Source organism: Melozone crissalis, unplaced genomic scaffold, assembly GCF_028551555.1.
Source record: "Melozone crissalis strain CALT ecotype California unplaced genomic scaffold, PUWL_Pcris_2 ptg000056l_1, whole genome shotgun sequence".
Taxonomy (NCBI): Eukaryota; Metazoa; Chordata; class Aves; order Passeriformes; family Passerellidae; genus Melozone; species Melozone crissalis.
The window spans coordinates 5,776,202-5,791,395 of record NW_026535834.1 but is presented as its reverse complement, the minus strand read 5'-3'; the positions used below and the strand labels follow the sequence as shown (position 1 = coordinate 5,791,395).

The following is a 15,194-nucleotide window of genomic DNA, read 5'->3' as shown; positions in this document are numbered from 1 at the left end:
TCCTCTCAGGGCTGTTCTGGCTCTGAAGTTACCATGTGTGATTAGGCACACGCATGGTTTATGTCAGATACATCAAGGGAGGCTGAGTAAGCCTGGTGATGATGCCCAAAGAGTTCCTGTGATGTGCAGAGGGGTCTCCCCTTGGCTGTAAAAACACTGAGGGTTGGGGAAGCACTTCTGCAGCACAGCTGGAGTGGTGATGAAATGGTGGGGGTATCCCAAAGGACTCACTGTCTTGCTGAATTATCCTGCTTCCTTAAGCTTTCCTGCAGGATTTGGCTGAAAAGCTTATTTCAGGGAATGTAATCCAAGGTGTCATGCATGGCAGGGGGAGCAGCAGTTCTGGTGCCAGCAGAGCCCCTGGCACTGATTCAGGCACACTCCCAATGATGTTACCAGAGGCCAGTGGTATTTGTGTCCCTCATCAGCCAGGCCTGACCAGATTCACCTTTTTTTTCCCCCCAAAGGAGTTGGACTTCCAGAAGTCTCAGGTTCAGCAGGCAGGTGACAAGTTTGTGTCTGTGGTCAGCCAGTTCATCACATTGGCCAGCTTCAGCTTCTCGGATGTCGAAGATCTCCTGACGGAAGCAAAAGAACTGGTAAGGCCACCAAAGTCTGTACTTGAGATCTGAGCAGCTTTCCAGCCCCACCTCCTTCTCCTGGCTGTACCCAGTTGGCATTGTCCTTCTGACTCATGCCTGGGCATTATCATGGATCTCCCTGAGGCCATGGCTAACCCAGGCCACCCCTTTGGCCTGCTGGTGGTAACCTGGCAGAGATATTCTCTGCAGAATAGGAGTGGTGATAAATGCTCTGAAAGGTGTATCATCTTCTGCTGACATGGCTGGGTCTGGAGGGGAAGGTCTGGTCTGATCCCCAGCATCTGTGGAAGCCCACTCTGAAGCAATTTTCCATGGTTGTTGGAAGGGATGGGCTGTGTGGAGTGCTCCAGCTCTTTGCTGTTTAAACACATGTCCAGATTCAAGTTGTGTTCCTGTTTTCTCTTAGGAAAGCAGAAACATCCCTGTTTTATAAACTTTATATCACATGAGGAGAGCATTTTCAGCCTTCCCTCTCCCACCAGAATCTCTAGTAACATGGCAGAGAATTGTAATATCTTGATTAAAATCAGCAAGATTAACCTCAATTATATTGACTTATATAGTGGCACTTCTCAGATTCCTCTCTGCATCTTGAAGTGTTAGGTCTCTTAAATAAACAAAGAAATAAAAATGCACAAAATGTCTTTTGAAGAGCCAGGGGCACCCCTGCAAATAAAACTAAATCATACAGGCAGGCTTTAAAAATGTTCCTCTTGGTCTACCCTGCAATATCAAAGCAACTAATAAATCTGTTGGTGCTTTGATTTTGTTTTTCTTTTCTTTTAAGCGTGCTTATCTCCAGAATGTGCCTTCACAGTTTTAACAAACTTGCTGTGCACAAAGAGTCTCCTTCAGGCTGGAAGTGAGAACAAAGAGTGTCAGTCCCAAGGACAGCTCGGGGGCTGCTTGGGGACTGGGACATGTTGGCAGATTGTGGATGTCCTGTCCTGACCCCTGTTACGGCCTCATTCGACTCCCTCACATTAATGGTGTGCAAACAGCACAAGAGGCAGGAAAACTCCCTTATTTCCCTGCCCAGGGCTGTGCCTGAGCCTGGGCAGAAATCTCTTTTAGAAGTTTCACCAACACATTTGGTTTCAATAGCAGAGCATGTGGCAATGATAAATAATACCCCAAAAATACTTCAAAGAAAAACTTAAAAGTGCAAGTTTCCCTTCCCCTGCCGTGTTTACTATTAGTTTTATGTCTGCAGTCCCACAATATTTTGCTTCCTTGTTTTTACTGCTGCTTAGTTAATAAAGTGGAGCTGGGGCAGGGGAGGCTCAGCAGAGCCAGAGGCAAGATGGGGAGAGGGGGCTTGATAGTGATCCAGGTCTTGCAGGGCAACAGGTAACACATCAGGTGATTTATTTCAGCTCTAAATCAAGGCTTGATGAGGCAAAGCCCTGCTGTGTGCTATGGCTGCTGGAAGTGTTTGACTCTGCTCCATCAGGTTGAAAGTTTCACCAGTCCAGTGGATTTATCCAAAACTGATGCACCCCTGTCTTCCCTCTTCCAGTTTTCCAAGGCTGTGAAGCACTTTGGAGAAGACACAGACAAAATGCAGCCTGACGAATTCTTTGGCATCTTTGACCAGTTCCTTCAAGCTGTGACCGAGGCCAAGCAGGAGAACGAGAACATGAGGAAGAGGAAGGAGGAGGAGGAGCGCCGGGCACGCATGGAGGCACAGGTGAGCACACACCAGCAAGTCTGGCAGCACCTCCAGGGCATCTGGCAGTGGCAGCCATGTTATGATGTCCCCATGGTGGCACAGGCAGCACTGAAGGCTAGGAAGGGAGCTTCTGTGGTCTTAGACCAAATGGCTTTTCACTACTTGATTAATGACCTTGGGTTGGGGAGGTTATGCAGCTGAAAGGTGCAGCAGAGCTGGTGCTGTCTGTTGGCTGCTGTGACCCACAAGCAGCAGCCATGGGGCTGCCCATGAGTTTATCACAGAATCAGCCCATGAGTTTTATCACAGAATCATAGAATGCTTTGGACTGAAAGTGACCTACTTCTAGTTCTGACCTCCTCACTGTGAGCTTGGACACCTTCCACCAGACAAGGTTGCTCCAAGCCCTGTCCAGCCTGGCCTTGGAGCAGGGGTGTGGTCTGTTAATAACCCTGACCAGCTCTCATGTGCTAGGCACTGGGGTGGGAAACAACCCTTGAGTTCCATGAGTTTGGGGATCCACGAGCAGCAGCCATGGGGCTGTGACCCTCAGGCCATGGGTTTTATCACACAATCTCACAATCATAGAATGCTTTGGACTGGAAGTGACCTAGTTCTAGTTCCAACCCCCTCACTGTGAGCTTGGACCCCTTCCACTAGACAAGGTTGCTCCAAGCCCTGTCCAACCTGGCCTTGGAGTACTTCCAGGGATGTGGTCTGTCAGTAACCCTGACCACTGGGATGGGAAACAACCCTTGAGTTCCATGAGTTTGGGGATCACCACAACCACCTGTATGACACTGACCCGCCTTCTTTCCCCCCTCCTCCACGGCCTGCAGCTGAAGGAGCAGCGGGAGCGGGAGCGCAAGGCCAGGAAGGCCAAGGAGAGCGGGGAGGAGAGCGGTGAGTTCGATGATCTGGTGTCGGCCCTGCGCTCAGGAGAAGTCTTTGACAAGGACCTCACCAAGCTGAAGCGCAACCGCAAGCGCATCACCAACCAGCTGGCCGAGAGCGGCCGCGAGAGGCCCGTCACCAAGCTCAACTTCTGAGAAACAAACTGACAGCAAAGCCCAGCAAAAGACACGTGGGTCAGTCTTTCTGAAGTGGCTGTGGTTTTTTGGGTTTCTTTTTTTTTTTGTTGTTTCTATGACACTGCCTTGCGATTCCAAGCGGAACAGTGGCACATGCTCTGTCCCCTGTGGGCGAGTGTGTGTGTGTAGATACTGTGTAAATAGTCGGGTCGGGGGGGTGTGGAGGGAGGTGTGTGGGCAGCTCAGTGCCAGCACCACCTCCTCCCCACTCCAAAAAGTAGTTCTCCCCATGCACAAGCACAATGCCACGTCCGTGGAGCAAGAGAGGACCCAAGCCCAAGCCGCCGGTTGTCCCCGTGGTCCCAAAGCCGACGGGGAAGCTGCCTCCTGCTGCTCTCCTGCTCAGAACCGCCCCCAGGGCCATTTGCAGGGGACGCCTTGCACACAAGCCGAGCGGTTTAAAGAAGAAAAGACAAAAAAAAAAAAAAAAGCAAAGTTGACTGAACTTTGATCCATTGTTTGTTTGTTTGTTTGTTTTCTCTCATTGTTGTGATTATTCTGAGAAACTCGCAATCCGTGCGTCTGCGCTGGTTCCCCAGCTCGGCACCGCGTGAGCTCCCGGCGATGCTCTTCCCGTCATCCTTGGGAAATGCTCTTTTTCCTCCTGCTGCCACCTTGCTAAAGGACAAACTTTACCCCAAAGTGCTTCTCGCTGTAACGCCACACTGATGTATTTATACTTTTGCAACGTTTTCTGGCCCAAGACAGTGGGAAAGGTTCGGTTCTCGGAGGAGACGAAGAGCATAAACTTTTGCGTTGTAACTTTTGTTCTTGCTTTCTGTTCAATGGGACAAACTGTATCCTCTGTCAAGGTGGGTCAGGACCAAAGGTCTCTGAAATACAAAGGGGTTGGGGTAAAACCCAGCAGCTTTCACCTGCCTTCTTTTCCTTTTTCTTTCTCGGACACACAGAAGCAGTGATGCCAAGAAACACTCGTCTCTTAGCCAGGTCCTTTTTTTTGACTGGTTTGCTGTTCATTGTCATTGCAAATTTGTAAGCAGAACTACCTGTCAAATGTCAGTCCAAAAAAAAAAAAAAAGAAAAAGACAAAAAAAACCAATAATAAAAGTAATTCAGAGCTCTCAGGGAGTAATAATTTAAGGGTTTAGAAAATTAAGAATTGGAGAAGAAAAAATAACCACCATTAACATATTAACATTTCTATTCTTAAATTATGCTGAGTATATAGAGGACTGTTACTTTTTACTTTTATTTATTTGTGGTATGTTTTTTAAGAAAGCAAAACAAAACCTTTTTATACCACCAATACTTTTTGTGATCTTTTTTTTTGTTTGTTTGTTCTTTTTCCTGTGGAGAGATGAGTTTGTCCCTGTTGCACTAGATATTAACACTATTTGAAACAAGGTTGGTTCTTTTTTTTTTTTTGTCAGATAATTGGTATTACTGGTGGGTATGGGATGTCAGTTAACTATATGTACTGTATAGCAAAAGTGCTGTTTAAACTAATTTGTATAAAAAAAAAATATGGTTCTAAGCACCTGAAGGCCATGGGGTCTGTGTGCTGAGTGAAAGCTGTGAAATCTCTCTCGAAGCAGAGTTGTCAAGAGCTGTGGTTTTACCATTTTGTTTTCTTCATTGCAACGTTTAACGCACTGTAGATTAAAAAAAAAAAGAAGAAAAAAAAGAAAAAAAGAAAAAAAACTTTCTGAGTAGCATTTAAAGCAGTAATAAATAAAGCAGGTAAGTGCAAAAATAAATAAGGTCCAGCACCTCATAGCCAAGCAGCTGCAAAACCTGCAGATTATGTTCAAAGGTGGAGTTAAGCACTTTGCTTTAAGAAGGAGGGGGAAATAAAGACTAAAGGTAATGATAATACTATTCCTTAACTAAAGTGCCTCTATTTATATTTTTTATTTATGGCTGAAAAAAAATGGGGCTGATACAATTGAGGGAATGGACTATGGGGGGAATTGAAAATATATAAAATAAGAAGGAAAAAAAAAAGGTTAAAAAGAAAAAGGTTAAAAAGAAAAAGTTTGGCTTCTGATGGTTTAAGGAATGGTTGGTCACACGTGTTTAATTGGGCAGGTGGTGGGGTCAGAAAGGGCAATCTCCTCCCGGGTCCCTGGGTGCCAGCACCCACCCCGGCTCCTGCCTCTGCAACCCCAGTGCCACATCAGGACCTTTCCTGACAGATTTCCTCTTGCCCTTCCAAACCTCTTGGGTTGTTTTTATTTTTAAATTGTTTTACAACAGCCTGATTATCAGGCTGACTTTGCCATTTCTTTGTTTTCTTTCAAAAAAAAAATAGAAAAAAGAAAAAAAATATTATATCTCTATAAATAAATACAAAGGCTGTGTGCAGGTAATTCCGTGTGCCATTGTCGAAAACTACTTTTAGATTGGTGCTGGTGTAAGTAGCCACTCTTTTCTCTTGGGTGTGTATTTTAAAGATGATTTTTTTTTTAATAATGCCAAAAACAAAACAACAAAAAAAATCCATAATGATTTGTAAACAAAAGTTTATGTCTTGGACCTTATTAGCTTCGTAGTGACTAAGGTAGTCTGTTAGGTGCAAGGATGTTAGTAGTTCTATCTAGTGGGAAATGCTGTGTAATGTTATGAGACTGTACATTTTCTAAGATGGCAATATGCAATAAAGCAAAACGATTTCGGTGAGTGTACACGGCAGAGCCTGAGTTATTTTTTAGGGGAAATAAATGGGATAATTAGGAATTGAGGCAGATGTTGAAAAAGAGGCTCTCTGAGGGCTGCTCTTTTTTGGGTGTGTTTGCAGGCATTTCTGGGGTCAGGTGATAACCCCTTCACCCTTGCCCTGAGTGCTGGGTTTTAGGAGATTTGGGTTTTTCCACCCTGCTGGATTTAAGGCAGTTGGGTTTTTCCACCCTCCAGGATTTGCAGCATCCTCATTGTCACCCACATGTAGGTTCTGAAATGCATCTCAGTTGGTGAACCCATTCATTTCTCCTCCTTTTGTTGTTGCTGATGCCTGTTCCCACCTTGGTGGGAATTTTTCCAAAAGCCCACTGGGGCTTTTCCAGGATCCTGCATTGAGGCAGCAGCCAGTTTTGTATCATGGGATTGGATCCTGTCCCTTTTTCCAGGAGAAGTGCTGGCTGGGCTGGCCACTGTGCCTCTAGTTAGCCTATCTAGTGATGTTTCTTTGGCAGTAGCCCAAACCCCTCCTGGCTTATTCCTGCTCAGCTTTTCCTTTCCCACACACCTTTCCATCCAGGCTGTGTAACTTTCTTTTTCCAACACCCCTGAGTGAATTTTGCATCACTCAGACACCCCCAGGCCCCACTGCCTGTGCCAGTGGGAGCATCTGCGTTGTGCTCTGACCCATGGGCTTCCCATTTAGGATTGGGGCTGGCAGGGAGCACAGATTCCATCACCACCCTGGCAGTCGTGGGCTGGTGATGCCATGGGAAAGCAGCCCAGGGCTGGTGCTTGTTGATAGGACCCAAGGAAAACAGGAATAGCTTCAACTTCTCTTCCCATCATAAATCCCCATGTCCCCAGCGTAGGGCTGGTTGGGGTTTGTCCATAAATAGATGTGAACCAGCTGGCCAAAGCCCACAAACCAATGAGGACCTGAAATTCTGGTTTGTGGCAGATTGCAGGTTTCCTGGGCCACACCATTGTGTGACACAGGGGGCAGGGTGGCTGAGAGCAAGGTCAGGACACAGCTTTTTATTCAACCAAGATACTCGATGGGAAAAAATATCCTAGTAACTTACAAGGTTCTTCCACTTCAAACCCTTCCACATGGCTGGATTAGCAGCATCTATTGTTTAAGAATACAAATTTCAGCTACAATGTTTGTCATCCCAGGGGAGAGGGGGCCAGGGTGGGCACTGGATTGGCACACCTGTGCTGTGTGAGCCCATGCCCACTGAGGCTCCTGTGCCCCAAATCCTGGAGGCTGTTCCCTCCTCTCACAGCACACCCTGGTGTTCTGGGTGGTCCAAACCTGCCCAGACCCGCTGGTGCCAGGGAAGCTGCCGGGCACGGCGCTCCGGCAGGAATTGTCCCGTGGGGCCACCCGGGTTGGTGGCACCAAACCTGCTGAGCCAGCCCTGGCTGTGCTCTGCTCCAGCCCTGCAGCTTTCCCTGTGTCAGGTGTCACCTCCCGCCCTCAGCCTGTCATCCCTGGCACTTCCCCAGCTGGGAAAAGATGAGTCAAGGGCTTGTGGCAGTGCCTGCTGCAGGCAGGGCAGCAATGCAGCATTGCATGCAAACTCAGCTCAGCAAGTAGGGCAGGCACGGCCAGGTGGGGAGACACACCAGGCTCCCATCCTGCTGGCAGCCACTCTGCTGGAAATCTGGACTATTTATTTAATCCCAAAAAAGGGGGCTGTGGGCCCAAAGGACCTGTCTGACTTTGAAATCCCTGCTGGAGGAGGGAAAGGGTAAGCAAAGCAGGGATGTTGCCAGTTCTCTTCCCACCTGTGCTGTGGGACGTGTCCCCACTGCCACTGTCCCCGTGTCACACCTCAAGCTGATGCTGTGGGGTAGAACTGCACTTTGCCATGTCCTCTTTCACACAGCCTGATCAAATCTGCAGTCCTTGAGCAGGGCTGGCACTGCTGGACTGCCACAGGACAGGCAGTCCAATGTCAAGTCTGATATTCAATGTCAAGTTTCATGAGGAGCAACTGGGAGAGCAGGGGAGGCTCAGCCTGGAGAAAAGGAGGCTCAGGAGGGACCTTCTCACTCTCTACAGCTCCCTGACAGGAGGGTGGAGCTGGTGGAGGTTGATCTCTTCTCCCAGGTAACAACAGGATAAGAGAAAGCCTCAAGTTATGCCAGGGCAGGTTATATTGGATATTAGAGAGAAGTTCTTTGTCCAAAGAGTTACCAAACATTGGAACAGGCTGCTCAGGGCAGTGGTGGAGTCACCATCCCTGGAGGTGTCTGAAAGCCATGTAAATATTGCACCTGGGGACATGGTTAATGGTGAGATTGGCAGTGTGGGGGGAATGGTTGGATTCAATGATCTTAGAAACCTTTTCCAATCTAAATGATTCTGTGATTCCAAACAATTCTATGATTCTACGGTTCTAAACTCTCATAAAAGCTGCTTATTTCATCACCCTCTGCTTTCGGTGGAAACATTCTCTCAGCTTTGCTTCTGGGGGAGATGGGAGAGGCCAAGAGGACACAAAGGTGATGGATGCAGGAGGGAGGGGATGAGCCCCATCTCCTGCAGCAAATCCTGCAGGCATCTCCCCAGTGAGCTCTATCCCTGGCATTGTTCAGGGTCCCCCAACAGATGCATGTGCAAAGGAGAGTTCTCTGTTTGAACCAGCAGTGCTCTGACCTGAAACCTCTGAGCATTTTGTGTCATTTTTAGCGTTAAACCAGGCGTGCTGAGAATGTGCAGAGAAATGCCGTGCTGCCGGGCCCCACCGGAGCCTCAGCAAAGGCAAAGTGCCACCTGCTGGCTCTTTTCACCTTCAGCATTTTAGAGCTGTCAAGTACAAAATAAATTCTGCTTCTTGTTTTCCTTTGTGATCTCTACTGTGCTCTGAAAAGTTCTCATGCTAAATTTTCTGTGGAAGTTTCCCCCAGCATGGTTGAGGAGGGCTAATTTTATTTCTCTCCATTGTAATTCGAGTCAAATAGCCGAAGGTCGCAGCCTGTGGCTTCTCTGTGACTTTTGGCAATGCCCAGCCTTCAGGTGGATGCTCAGGGTGAGCATGTGCAGGCACCAAAAATGCACGTGTGTGTAAGATAAAGTAACTCAGAACAGTTTCATGGGTCATCTGAGCTTACTTCCATGGCTTTGAAATGACCACAGAATGCCCCACTGCACCACAGTGTCCCCCCAGGGTTTGTGCTGGGAGCCTGTTCCTACCCAGCTTTCTGTGAGGGTACCAGTCCTTGGTTTCTCTGGGTCTGGATTGGAGGCTCTTGAGACAGTAATTCATGTTTGGACTCAGGTGTTTGTGATTTCTTGCCAGTAAAACAGTCTCACTGCTGTGAGTTCAGCAGCTTTTCATTAGAAGGCACAAAATGGCAACAATCTCTTGTTACAAGTCTCTTTTAAGACTAAACTGTCCAATGAAGAACTGACACCTGGATTATTTTTCCTTTTAACCCAATAACTGGTCCCACAGAGCCCCCAATGGGGATTTTTCTGCCCAATTACAAAATGCCACCCAAACCCTTGAAGAAGGAAGAAGCAGCATGAAGAAGAAACCCAGGACAACACCCTGTGCCCTCCATCTTGCTTCCATCCACAACATACTAAAAATCCCAAAACCTCAATTTCTCACCAAGTGATACACCTACACTGCTCTCTATAATCTATTTCACACTTTTGTGGATTCCAGTCTATCTTGAAGTCTGGGAAAATTTCTCCATGGATGAGGGTCAAAGTCAGCCCTCCCCTGGGGGTCAGGAACAGAGAAATATTCCCAGTGCCCTGGGTTTGCACATTTTGTGTGCACTCCGCTCTCATACTGCAAAGAACTTGAAATTAAGCTAGAGTTTCCAGTTCTCAGAGCAATTCAGTGAAGGTAATTCATTGACATTGCCATTTTTCCATTCCTCTCTTTACTGGCCCATACTCCAGTATTTGCTCAGGGGTGGCTCTGCAGGAGGGCAGGATGAACCCACTTTGGTTTTGGGCAGCAGCAAGCAGAGCTGCTCTAAACCAGGATTATCCTGGGCACCAGCACAGCAAGTCTGGAGGACACAGCTTTGTTCCTGCTGTCTAATCCATGGCTTTGGCCTGCCGGGACACTGCTGTAGGCTGGGCTGGGACAATGCCCGTGCCTTTACCTGGGCTGTGGGTGCTGAGGGGTGCCAGCAGCTTTTCCATCTGCTTGAATCTGTGCTGTGTACTGTGACATGGCTTTACTTTGCCAGGCTCTGTGCAGAGCATCCCCCGGGCTCAAGGAAAATAAGGAAGTCCCAGTTCTGTGTTTCACCCAGCTCCTGATCATTGCCTAAAACCCTTTTTGCTGTGAAATCAGTGAGAAGCACTCAGGCAAGGCCTGGTTTCTACGGCAAATCTTTCCAATTTAATAGCAGGAGGCAATCACCATTTGAGTTACATTTTCTGTAAAGACTCCACAATTCAGATGCTGTATTCAGAACTTGACATGACCTCAGGGATGCTATATTACCAAATGTTCTGTAAAATGCACCAGACTGAGCACAGAAGCCACAGGCACAGATCAGGCACATTAGATTCCACTGGAAAAAACAAGTGACCTGGTTACTCAGAGCATTTTTCATCCCTGATGCTGAGATTAGTTCAGAGTATGTTGCTAAATCAGGTAAGCAAATTACAGTTATGGGGTCGTGAGGGAACTGCTGGGAGGGCGAGATGAATTTCAGAGAAATTTATTTTGCTGGTTTTGTCCACATCTACCCTGGGGTGTGTGTTAATTTATAGGGCTCATCCAGAGGGGTTTTGAAGCACCAGCATCCTCCCAGCTGCTCTCTGATGGGAGTGGGCTGGGCTGGTCTGGTGTTTTCCATAATCTCACACAGGAGCCCGCCTGGTGTCCATGTGCAGCCCCAATATGGGGACAATTGTCACCTGCTCTGAGTGTGAATCCCTCAGTGAATCCCTCTGGCCAAGCACTACCCAAAGGGTTTAAGCCTCTGCATCAGAGCTGCTGGCAGAAGCAGGAGGAGATATCCCTGCTGCCTCCAGCCAGACTTGCTCTGGCCCCTGGGAGAAACATGGATGTTCCTCCAGGTGTGGGAGGCTGATCAGCACTATTTCCACTCCCCATCTCCATCCCAGAAACAGAGGAATATCACTTTCCTAAGTGATTCCACAAAGTCATCAGGGCTGCATCTTTTCTTTTATGGTGGCAAGGAAGAGAGGTGTCCCCATGTCAGAAGAGACAGCAAATATGCGGAGCTCTGTGGTTTGCAAACACCTTTAACTCTTCAGTGCACACAATAAAAGGTCCCTGAGGAAAGGCACAATCCTCTGGTCTAAACAAAGCTTTTAGAAGAACTTTGTTACCTTTACGATTACCTTTTGATGTTCTCTTAGCTTCTGAACTGACTGTGCAAGAGATAAGATTAAAAATAAAGGCAAGAATAGTGGATGTATAAAATTAAGGATCCCAAGTACTCAGAAATTGCTCCCTGGTTGGTTTTGTGATTGCTTGCCTCTGTGAAACCAGCTGAACCTGGAGGAGCTCAGTGCCAGCAGTCAAGAAATAACACAAATAACAAGCAGGTCCTCTCAGGGTGAATTTAGTTCCTCTGCTGAATCACAGCTGGATCCTACTCATCTCCTATGATCACCAATGAGCCTGTGGGCACGTTGGTGTGCTCTGCCACCCAGTACAAGCAGCCCCAGAGCACAGCCCTCCTTGTTAAATTTCCTTCTGTCACAGCCCCCTGGGTGTTCATGGCTGAGCTCATCCAAACTCCCCAGACAGATGAGCGCAGGTCTCAGTGCTGTGCCCTGGGGTTTCTGCTGCTTTCACTCTGATTTCCCCTGTGACTCATCCATTTCATGCCACTGAGAGGGATTCACAGTCTGTCTCTCCCCCTGTCACTTTTCCTCCTGCTTTTTGCTGCAGTGATTCCCTAGGAAAAAATACCTGGAAATGCTGAGCTGCTGCCCAAGCACTTTGGCTGTGGTGATGTGGATGCTTCAGCACTCAGGGAGTGACCTGCCAGCAGCATGGCACTGAAAACCATCACTCCTCTGCAAACTGGGAGCAGCAGGAGGGCTGGCCATGCTCTGGGAGGGAGGGCTGGCCTTGTTCTCCCACATTCAGCCCCAGTGAAACCACTGGGACACACCCCAGGATCAATAATACTGGATCTTATTGTGGGTTATTCCTCCTGGAGGCCTTGGGATCTTTGCTTTCTAGCACTTTGTGGCTCACTTTAAAAAAATAAAAGGACAATAAAAATAGAATATCTTAGTGAAAATTAGTAAAAAATTGGTTTGCATTCTGATAGTTTCCTGTAGATATGTGCTTATAGTTTGTTAGAATTAAAGTACTAAAATATATTATTAAAATTGTATTGTAATATATTGCAATTACACATTCTCTTAACACTAACTACTACTATAAATAAATAATAAATCTATTTCCTTTTGGTCTTAGATCAGTTTTAAGAACATAGGAAAATCCATCCTGTGGAATTTTCCTCTCTACCCATTTATTATTAATAACCAGAGTCATCATGTGAAAATACAAAAGCATCCAGAGTGCAGAGGCAGCTGTGCTGCTGAGCAAAGCATTCTGCCACACTGGGACTGATCTCAGCAGCCCTGGCCTGCATGCACAAAATGCCACTTTTCTGATGTGCTTCCCAAATTATTCCTTTCAGCCTGTACAACAAACTTCCCAAAGAGCAGCACGTGTTGGATCTGTCTTTTAAATTAGGTTTTGGTGAGGTGCTCTTTGGGCATCAGTCACAAGCCCTACCCTGAGTGCTCGTATTTGGGATGCAGCAGTTCTGAGGGTTGATCCCATTAACAGAAAAGCTTTTCTCAGGATCTCTGCCGGGACAGCTCTGCTGCTGCTGAGGTCTCTGCTGGCATCTGCTGGATACAGGAATCAACACCAGCGCTGAGAGAGAGGCAGCAATGGGGTATTTATTTCATACTCCTGAGCCCTCCCCGTTCTGGTGATTGATGGCAGCTATTACAGCCCATCTGGCTGTCACTTGTAAATACTGCTAATTGGACTGCTAATTGTTCACAGCTCCTAAGCTATGCACGCAGCATTTGCTTTGAACGGAGGCTTCATCCACAGATTAGGAAGGGAGTGGAAAATAACTACTTGAACGAATCTGATGATTAAATCAGCAGGAAAACTACCACTGCGTGCAGTTGGAGCAGTGTGTTCTGAAATGCTTGTCATTCATCAAGACTTAATGTTTTCCTTCTAAGATATAATGCATTAGTTCAGTCAGTGGCATGTTATCATTGCCAAATAGCAAGGTACTCTTAAACTGAGGGTTTAAATATGCTGGAAAGTCAACAAGAGACTAAAGAGCCCAAAGACTAATTTTTAATTTGCCTTTGACTGCAGTTGTCTCTGGTATCCAGGGCTGAACTGGCCTTCAAGTCACTTGAACACTTTCTCCTATGCTGAATATCCTGCACTGAATAATCCACGTGATTTTTGGTTTGTCCCAATGTCCTTGGGCAAATAAGATTTGTGCAATTTGCTTTGTCCAGGCTCATTTCAAGGGAGGAAAAAGGAAAGAAGCTGGAGGGTTGGAGCCTCAGAGCCCATTTCATAGTGTCTCAAACATCAGTGTCTTCCTGCCTTCAGAGAAAGGGGATCCCTAAGTGGGGTGACACCAGCATGGGCATGTAGGAGATGTGGGGGTGATGTCCCATAGTGGCTTGGCCATAATCCACCTGCTGAAATCCTTTCTCACCCAAAAACAAGCAGCTACAACCACAGAGGGCAGAGTTTTCAGAGCTGGAGTAAAACAGTGGCTTAATCCACTGCTTTCTTTCTCCCAGATGAACACATGGAGCCCCATGGTGAGGTGCAGGGACAGAATTTCTCACCTGCTCTGCTGCTGGGTGAGAAGCAGCAACCTTCAGCAAAGCTGGGACACAGCAGCATTTCAAGGACTGTTTTGGCAGGCAGCCTGCAGCCTTTGGTTTGGTTTAGTTAATACCATTTGGTTGTATTTTTTAAAATACACTTTTTAAAATGTGGCTGTAGAGACCTATGTACCTACCTGACTTGTTCAACAGTGCTGTGATGTGAGCAGTGGCTGAGGGAGTGTCTAGCTAGGAGAAAAGGAGGTTTGGGAAGGAACTTCTCTACAACTACCTGAAGGGAGGTTGTAGCCAGGTGGGGTTGGTCTCGCCTCCCAGGTAACAAATAACAGGACCAGATGAAAATGCCTCAAGTTGCAACAGAAGAGGTTTAAATTGGATATTAGGGAAAATACCTTCACAGAAAATGTTGCCAAACGCCAGTACAGGCTGCCCAGGGAAGTGGTAAAGTCACAATCCCTGGAGGCATTTAAAAGACATGCAGGTGTGGCACTCAGGGACATGGCTTAGTGGTAGATCTGGCAGTGCTGGGACTAGATGACCTAAGAGGCCTTTTTCAACTGAAATGATTCTGTGATTATGAGGAGCACAGGCCAGGCACAGCTCTGAAACACAAGCTGCCTCTCTGCTGAAGCTGCAGCAGGTCCATGTCAGAAAGGATCAGGTCAAGAATCTCCCCTTACTACAGCCCACGTTAGCTTTTCACAGAAATGTGCCCGTTTGTGATGCCTCCAAGCCCACAGCCAGCTGCCCTCCTTCAACTCCTCAATGCAAGACTAACACGCACCAGCCTCAGCTTGTTAAAACTATGTTGAATTTTGTGTTATAGCAGTTTCACCACCACTTTCCTAGAAAGATGTGTTATTTCCACTCCCAGTGCAGCCCCTTCAGTCCTGACATCCCCAATCCCTCCCTGGCCATTCCTGACTGCCACAGAGGAGCTTCCCTGGCCTGTGGTACATCAAATCAGTAGAGAAGGAAACCAGCATGAAAAAGAGGGAATGAGTGGCTGTTCAGTGCCTGAGTCAGCTGGGGTGGTGGGGACAGAAGAGACAGAAGAAGTGGGCAGAGCCAGGCACTGAGGGGAGCAGCACCACTCTTTCCAGGGGCTTTCATGCATGATCAATTATCCCCCACCAATCTCCCTGTTACCACCACCTGCAGCTACCCAGGTGAGAGTTCAATCCAACCTCATCATTCACAACCACCCCTTTCCATTTACACTGAGCCAGGCATTGCTGTGCCAGGAATTCCTCTCCTGCCCTTCCAACAAGCCACCCATGTCAAACAGCTCCTGTGGGCTTTCTGCACAGCTTCTTTCTGAAACA

At 47.3% G+C, this 15,194-nt stretch overlaps 1 protein-coding gene across 2 annotated transcripts in view; it reads left to right on the top strand.

Moving 5' to 3' along the window:
- DAAM1 (dishevelled associated activator of morphogenesis 1) overlaps positions 1 to 6,010 on the top strand; it is a 95,807-nt gene extending 89,797 nt beyond the window's left edge. For both annotated transcript variants that reach the window (XM_054286753.1, XM_054286752.1), the window contains 3 exons: positions 468 to 599; positions 2,122 to 2,292; positions 3,114 to 6,010. In XM_054286753.1, coding sequence (XP_054142728.1) covers positions 468 to 599; positions 2,122 to 2,292; positions 3,114 to 3,323 — 513 coding nt within the window. In that variant the 3' untranslated portion in view covers positions 3,324 to 6,010. The remainder of the gene's footprint in view (positions 1 to 467; positions 600 to 2,121; positions 2,293 to 3,113) is intronic.
- The last annotated feature ends 9,184 nt before the right edge of the window (positions 6,011 to 15,194 follow it).